Source organism: Sander lucioperca, chromosome 3 (genome assembly GCF_008315115.2).
Source record: "Sander lucioperca isolate FBNREF2018 chromosome 3, SLUC_FBN_1.2, whole genome shotgun sequence".
NCBI classification, from domain to species: Eukaryota; Metazoa; Chordata; class Actinopteri; order Perciformes; family Percidae; genus Sander; species Sander lucioperca.
In genome coordinates, this window is record NC_050175.1 from 32,354,799 (window position 1) to 32,363,209 (window position 8,411).

General features: G+C 40.9%; 1 protein-coding gene and 1 long non-coding RNA gene across 2 annotated transcripts; both read left to right on the plus strand.

Annotated features, from left to right (window-relative positions):
• Nucleotides 1–1,265: 1,265 nt before the first annotated feature.
• LOC118494765 (major intrinsically disordered Notch2-binding receptor 1-like) lies at nucleotides 1,266–7,390 on the plus strand. The gene is made up of 2 exons (XM_035999879.1): nucleotides 1,266–1,589; nucleotides 6,688–7,390. Exons 1-2 carry the CDS (start codon nucleotides 1,299–1,301, stop codon nucleotides 6,883–6,885), a joined length of 489 nt encoding a protein of 162 aa, XP_035855772.1. The 5' UTR covers nucleotides 1,266–1,298; the 3' UTR covers nucleotides 6,886–7,390.
• Nucleotides 3,513–3,884, plus strand: LOC118494767. The gene is made up of 2 exons (XR_004896954.1): nucleotides 3,513–3,735; nucleotides 3,782–3,884. It is a non-coding gene; the product is annotated as an uncharacterized LOC118494767 (long non-coding RNA).
• Nucleotides 7,391–8,411: the final 1,021 nt, after the last annotated feature.

Genomic DNA, 8,411 nt, shown 5'->3' on the forward strand with positions numbered 1-8,411 from the left:
GATGGGCAGCAGCACCCAAAAAGACTACCTGGCCCTTAAGAGGATGGTCCGCTCAGCTGAGTGAATCATCAGAGCTCCTCTCCCCAATATACAGGACATTTACATCAGGCGCTGCAAGGCCAAGGCCACAAAAATTCTCAAGGAACCTAGTCACCCCAGTAACTCACTGTTCTCTCTACTGCCATCAGGGAGGTGTTATCGCTGCCTGAGAACAAACTCAGAGAGGATGAGGAGGAGCTTCTTCCCTCAGGCTGTCTGTCTACTCAATGAGAACTGTGGCTAGCCCACCACCTCATTTTCTTGTGTTGTATATTACTATTTTTATGGATTTTATTGTGTACGTGACAAATAAATTTGATTTGATTTGATTACACACGGAGATCCCATTAGCACTAGCTTCACAGCGGAGCGTTCAGGCCAAGTCAAAACAATGCAGTTTAGCTGGCTTATCAGCGCCAGCTGCATGTGTAAAAAGTGGCTGTGGATGAGACATGATGCTGAAAATCAGACGCTTTGGCACTCGCGCTGGCGTAAAAACCTCTTTAAGGGGCACTAAAACTTTCTCTATGCAGGAAAAACCCTGTAAATATCAATAGCAGATTTAAAAGATGATTGACACATGATCTCCACAATTTGCTCCTATTCTTCTCAATTTCACATTTGTATGCGCTGTCAATTTAGGTAGCTATGTTTGCTTTGCCAAGCAACTAATTACTACCAATTACTACCAATTTTACCTTGTTGTCCTGCTGTTTTCATGTTTGGTAATCATCTCAGAAAGATGCTTGATATCCTAAAAGTCTGTTTTGACCAGGTTCCAAAAAGGCATCTTCTCTGACAAGCTAGCAGCTAGTCATTTTTCCTGGAGAACCACTCCATGTAAAAACTGCAGTTAATCTTTACCAGAGGTTTGGTGTATAACAGTATCCTGCGGCTGCTGGGCACCGAGGTGTTTTAATCTCAAGTTTTTCTTTCAAGAGGCAGACTTTCGAATTTGTGCTGTAGAAGATATCAACTTCGTTCATGGTGACCACCATTACTGTCTTCTTTAAAATCCTCTATTTTTCTAAAGGTTTGTACTGTAGCATTTTACTGTCTCTCCCCAGGCATTTACATCAGCGGTCTGATGATATTAAACATTTTAAAATAAACCCTCTGCTCTGTAATATATCCTGTGCTCCACGTTACTGGTTGATCTACAACCAGTAACTTCCTTGTTAGCCTAAAATAAACAGAATTGTTTTTTTTATAAAGCAGAGGTTGGAAAAGTTGAAAGTGCACTGGTGGAAATTTCCCTGATGACCTTTCTTTTCTCTAATCCTCTCTCTCTCAATTTCCAGGCAGAACAAGAGAGTCAATATGGGCTACCCCAAGCCCACCGCCCCCCTAAACCACCGAAGGAGTCCTACTTGAGGGAATTCATTTTCTCACCACACCCCTTCACTCCCTCCAATAAAGCCCATGTGAAAGGCAGCCCCCTGTACACCGACCTGTCAGATGGCAAGCGCGGCCAACCATCCTGGACCATCAAGGAGTATAAACGCAACTCAGAAGAGAAGGGAAAGCAGCTCACAGCCCTGGACCTGCAGGTACTAGACTCCCATCAAAATCACAGGAGGGCTGTAGAGGAGCGAACTAAGCATAGCTGCCCTGCAAGTTTTTTGTAGATATTTTATACCATTTTCCTGTGACTGTAATGTCCTATCGCCTTCTCTTTATTGGGCTGATTATTAAGAGGCTTCTTTGAGCTTTTAGTGGAACCCTGATGAGGTCCCGTCAGAGATGTAATGAACCTTACCAGAAGAATTGAACTGCATACATTCACAATTTTTCAAGTCGGTCTTAAAACAATACTCAGGTGCCCATGTGAACATTGAAACAGGTTTTGCTGTTATCATTCAATTTAAACTGGCTTTAAGATCCCTTCCTAATGTGCTTTCAATGTAAGTCGTAAGGGACAAAATCCACAGTACTCGTTTTGTGCAAAAATGTATTCCAAAGTACATCTGAAGTTAATACTGTATGGGGCTTCAGCAGTTTGAATTTGTCAAATCAAGTGGGTATCTTTCAAAGTTCCTGTTGTTTTTTGTTTTTTTCAAATCTTCTCTTTGTTTTTCTCTGGGCAGTTATTTTTTGATGATCTGCAGCAAAGGATTAGTAAAAGAAGAGGGTTATGAACAGGAGGTATGATTACAGCAAGCCTAGTCTATCAATGACGATTCATTTAGGGGATTGCTCATGTGCCGCCTGAAGATCCGCCAGATGTCCCTCATTTTCGGCCGGATTTCCCTCACCTTCGGCTTTCTTTGTGTTGGCATTCTAAACTCTGGTGGATTTATGAGAACTATGGTTAACTACTACTCAGATCTCTGCAGGGTAAATCAAGACAGCTAGCTAGACTATCTGTCAAATCTGAGTTTTCTGTTGCACGACTAAAACAACTTTTGAATGTTCCACCAAAACAAGTTCCTTCCCGAGGCTATTTTGCAGAAGCACCATTATTACATCCAGCACATAGGACTGCCCAAGACAATTGTGATTGGTTTAAAGAAATGCCAATAAATCAGAGCACGTTTTTCTCCCATCCCGGAATGCTGCGTGGACTAGCAAGACCTTTCTCCACAGTGCTGTGGAGGATGGAATGGCAATGCGAGACTACAGCAAGCCAAACCTGTGTCAATGTTTATATGGGCACCTGACTATTGTTTTAGTAAATACTTCCCAAAATGTGAACCTTATCTTTAAAGCTGTGGAAGACAGATTTTGGCATTATTGGGCAAAAATCCATTATAACCTTACAGCATGTAGTTTGGCATCTGCTACTTTGGATGGCAGCAGCCTGTTACAAGGACCAGAGGCTGAAGCTGCCTACTGCACCATTTTAGCAAGGACGTGGCAGAGGCGGTGTGAGAGGAAACATAAACACAGCAGACAAGCCGATAGTTTAGCCTTTTGCTAACCGTAGCTCATGGCTGTGGCTAATTCAAGGTCATGTTTATGTAGCTAACTAGTAAGGGTGTCACGATTTCGATTTTAAATCAAAATAGACCGAAATTAAGTCACAATCTCAAATTTCGAATTAAAAAATAGAATCGTTGATGCTGCCATGCCCCCATGTCACATCCGGTTGGCTTGCCAAGCGGAAAAAAAACATAGAAAAAAACACACACGTGTAGCCTGCTCGAGGTAGTCCATTTACTGATTGATTCTACCACCACTCCAGTGGAGGCGCTAATGAGCTAGATTACTAAACACACAGTAGCAGAAGAAGACCAGCTACACACAACGGAGTATACACCGATCGCACTCAGCTTGAGCGAAGCGCTGCCGGTGTTATAGCCCTACTGGTTTCCACACTAACTGGTTTCCGTATGTTGTGTTTACCTAACAGCTGCCGATGTGGTCCACCTCTGTCACCAGATTCGTCACACAATCACAAACATATTACTGGCGATTTTCAAATCGTTTCCCAGATCTACCGTCGCGAAAATGTTTGTCTAAGTAACCACATCACAGCCACTTACAAACAAAAAAAGATCTAAAAACAATGTAATCATTCAAGTTCGGGTCGAGCTGGTTTCGATCTTGTGGCATAAATATAATATCTAACACCTGAGTCTGTAGCTCTACACAATGAGCTATCAAAGCTCTATATCAAACTGCTTCCAGTCACATATTTATCAACTACGTCAGCAACCAGGTAACATTTTGTTTTGAGCTGATCTAAAACAACTGGTTACCTGGGCTTAGTTGAGGATTTCCTCAACTAACCCAATGATAGTTTTCACGTTTCTTTCCTCGCATCTACGGCCATATGGACTACTACTACTTCATCACAGCCACCTACTAAGCTACACATTGTGACTGATACATATTTTTTAACAGTAACGATAACTCGTGGTCTAATATTGTCGATATACACAAGTGTTACCACCGAGTCACAGAAAAGTGCTACTACACGACTCAGTTTGAATGCATGGTCTTCATTATTTACAGTCATTGTCTCTCCTTTTGTGTAACCTATATGGTATGGGATATAGTAATATATACCTCAGAATTTGCAAAACAACGGCTTGTAATAGTGTTAACCTACTTGAGTTTGGCTGCGAATTAACCAAGCATTGTAATGTGTCTCTAATCGAATCGTTCCATCCAAACTGATGTAAAGTTGTTCTGAAATCTAACTCCGACACAGCAAAGTAGCTATTGATATTTTTTAATGAGCTTATTCATCTTTAGTGATATGAGTTTCTCTCTGGGTTTAACCAAGTACGCCCCTTGTGGACAAAATAAAACACCAGCATATTACAACATGGAAGCCACTTCCAAAAACTACATAATGTGATTGTGGACATTCAGCTATAGCCTACATTTAAAAAGTGTTGATAGAGAAATCACAACAGATATGTCGGGTATTTTTCTAAGATACGCCGAAGGGAGGCTACAATAATACAATAGACGCATATAGGCCAATTATTGTTTCAGATCAACCCAAAACAAAATGTTGCTTTGATGTTAGCAATCACTGTGAGGCGATTAAGGCATATACAGATCAACTTTCTTTTTCGCCTTTCTTGCAATTGTACTGATTCGTTATGAATGCGTTTTTGGAAGTGGCTTGTAATAATTAAGGCTATGAATGTGATGTTTCTCATGTTGTAATATGCTGGTGTTATATTTTGTCCACAAGGGGCGCACTTGGTTAAACCCAGAGAGAAACTCATATAAAGATGAATAAGCTCATAAGCTTTTTTTTTTTGTTTGTAGGTGGCTGTGATGTGGTGCTTACTTAGACAAACATTTTCGCGACGGTAGATCTGGGAAACGATTTGAAAATCGCCAGTAATATGTTTGTGATTGTGTGACGAATCTGGTAACAGAGGCGGACCACATCGGCAGCTGTTAGGTAAACACAACATACGGAAACCAGTTAGTGTGGAAACCAGTAGGGCTATAACACCGGCACGAATGAGGTAAAAAAAACAGGAGTGAGTCGGTTCATTCTCCCAGTTCAGTGACACTACTCCGGTTAATTAACCGGCTTTTCGGTCAGTTCGTCAACACTAGTGTCAGTCAACCTCCTCTAATTTAGCTACAGCCAGTCAAAAGATAGCATGGCAACTGCAGATGCAGGAGACCTATCGACAGAACTTGAACCCCCTCCTCTTTCACTGAAGTCGCCGGTGTGGAAGTTTTTTGGATTTCCAGTGAGTTATGTTGACAACGTTCACGTTGTCGACAAAAAAGCCACAGTTTGCAAGCTCTACCATATTCTTCCACTGACAGCACGACTAACATGGCAGTTAATCTGTGTGGTATATGTTCAACTGTTCGGAAATAGTTTGTTAAGACACTTCATTGTTCAGAGAAGACTATGGACATGGCTGTTTTATTGTTTTTTGTTTGTTTTGTTGTGAACTTGAATGTCATCTTCTGTGAAGAAGACTGCAGTTACAAAAGAGGACCTAATGGCAATAACTTATATAGATATAAGTTATTGTTGCATTATGTTGTACAATGTAGTGTGGACGAAGTTAGTCAGGGTTTTCCCAGGCTATGTTATACCCCCTGACCACCAGTTTGGGAACCACTGGGCTTCAAAGGAGCTTCCACCTACTGTATCTACTGACAAAGTAGGAAAAGGCTTTTAGAAAATATCTTTTCTGTTTCCTTGCTGGAAGTTATCTTGTGGTCTGGCTGTCTGTATCAGATTGTGCAGGGCAAATGTGTGCATCAAAATCCCCCTATTTATAATCAATCAAAATCTCTTAATCTCTCACTTAAAAAGCTTCTTACAACATGGCATTTCTGGGTCTCATTTTGTCCTTTTTATTAGCACATTAAAACCAACAACCAGGCTTTTTTTTTTTTTTCAAGGGCACCGGTCTAAATGTTGCAAGTTGATCACACAAAGACACACACCTGTCACAAAATCGGGAACCCCCCCCCCGTAAAACACAGATGAGGAGAGAGCTGAGGCCTGTACTACGAAGCAAGATTTGGCATTAACGAGGTAACTTCAGGTTCAACCCAGATTTAGCCTGACTGATGGGGAAATGAAATTGATGTGTTGTGATTTACGCAGCGTCTGCTTTTTTTGCCAGCTTTCCTTCCTGTTTTAGAAAGCAGCGACTGTATTGTGATTTGCCTTTAAAATTGTGTCTGTGTTCTTCACATTTATGTAGAATTATAGTTTGCTCTTCTTATGTAAAATATGCGGCTCTGGTAGATGTTTGCGATTGGTCACGTTGTGCAAACACCGCCTCTTTTATTATGCGCATCGCTGGATTGGGAAACCCTGGGTTGATTGAACTAGTTGTGAACCACCGTTGTGACACAGTTTATGCAGGACCGTAGTTGTTAGGTTAGGTGAATCCGGGTAACTGAGATAAATCCAGGGCATGTTAATCTTGATTCGTAGTACAGGCCTCAGGCAGTGATCCATGATTTAATAAAAATATCCCTTATACTCTGTAATAAGGGACGCAAAGGAGACATACAGAGGTTGAACACCTGGCTCCAATGTAGAATGTTGCCTGTGTTTTGACCCTGGTTCCTTTGATCATAGTCCAGGTAATGGTCATGAGAACACTATCAACAAATCAGGGAGTGCATATGTTTATCAAACGTGCAACTTTTCTCAGACCTGTGTATCATCTTATGTATTGCCTCTGTTTGTTTTATCAGACACAGGAGTCCCTAAACCCCAATAACCTGGAGTACTGGATGGAGGATATCTACACACCAGGCTTTGACTCACTGCTCAAGAGGAAAGAGGCAGAGTTCAGGAGGGCGAAGGTGTGTAAGATTGGCGCGCTGATTGCAGCAGCTACCTGCACTGTGATCCTGGTCATCGTTGTTCCGATTTGCACCATGAAAACATGAGAGTACCAGGGCAAAACATAGGGCAATACACTTTTACTCCTGTCCTTTTCTGTTTGTGATCTGGGTAAGTGTGCAGCAGATTTACTCAAAAACTGAACATATTGGGATTTGACCATGTCAGTTGGAGGCCTTTTGCCAATGATAACATGATTTGGGCAGCTATTGTACAATAGAAATGAATTCAGTAAGTGTATAATATATACTGTATGTCTATTGGTTCAACAGTTGTTTACTGTGTGGAACAGTTTGAAGGTCATTGATTTAATTATGAAACATCTGCAGCAGATGATCACTGAACTGAATTGGATTTGTTATTGTAGCTAGCGTATTTTATTTTTCATATAATAATGTATTTTGATCAAATTTATTTTTGATGAATTATCCGGTTGAATGTGAGAATTTATCTTTATTTTATTTTGACATTTGACATTTCATAATGACATTTGTGCAACACATTTTTCTAATTAGAAATATATTGAAGTACTTCAGTTGACATATATATATATATATATATATATATATATATATATATATATATATATATATATATATATATATATATATATATATATATGTGTGTGTGTGTATATATATGTATGTATATATATATATATATATATATACACTCACCTTGAAGATTATTAGGAACACCCTACTAATAGCGTGTTTGACTCCCTTTCGCCTTCAGAACTGCCTTAATTCTTCGTGGCATTGATTCAACAAGGTGCTGGAAGCATTCTCTAGAAATGTTGGCCCATATTGATAGGATAGCATCTTGCAGTTGATGGAGACTTGTGGGATGCACATCCAGGGCATGAAGCTCCCGTTCCACCACATCCCAAAGATGTTCTATTGGGTTGATATCTGGCGACTTGTGGGGGCCATTTTAGTACGGTCATGTTCAAGAAACCAATTTGAAATGATTTGAGCTTTGTGACATGGTGCATTATCCTGCTGGAAGTAGCCATCACAGGATGGGTACATGGCGGTCATAAAGGGATGGACATGGTCAGAACAATGCTCAGGTAGGCTGTGGCATTTAAACGATGCCCAATTGGTACTAAGGGGCCTAAAGTGTGCCAAGAAAACATCCCCCACACCATTACACCACCATCACCAGCCTGCCCAGTGGTAACAAGGCATGACGGATCCATGTTCTCATTCTGTTTACGCCAAATTCTGACTCTACCTCTACTCTCTGAATGTCTCAACAGAAATCGGGACTCATCAGACCAGGCAACATTTTTCCAGTCTTGAAAGGTCCAATTTTGGTGAGCTTGTGCAAATTGTAGCCTCATTTTCCTATTTTTAGTGGAGATGAGTGGTACCCGGTGGGGTCTTCTGCTGGTGTAGCCCATCCGCCTCAAGGTTGTGTGTGTTGTGGTTGTAACGAGTGGTTATTTGAGTCAAAGTTGATCTTCTATCAACTGGAATTAGTCGGCCCATTCTCCTCTGACCTCTAGCATCAACAAGGCCTTTTCGCCCACAGGACTGCCACATACTGGATGTTTTTCCTTTTTCACACC

Coding starts and splice junctions, on each gene's coding strand:
- LOC118494765 (XM_035999879.1), top strand. CDS start 1,299: ATGACCTTTCTTTTCTCTAATCCTCTCTCTCTCAATTTCCAGGCAGAA. Junction 1,590..6,687: donor TCACAGCCCTGGACCTGCAG/GTACTAGACTCC, acceptor TTGTTTTATCAG/ACACAGGAGTCCCTAAACCC.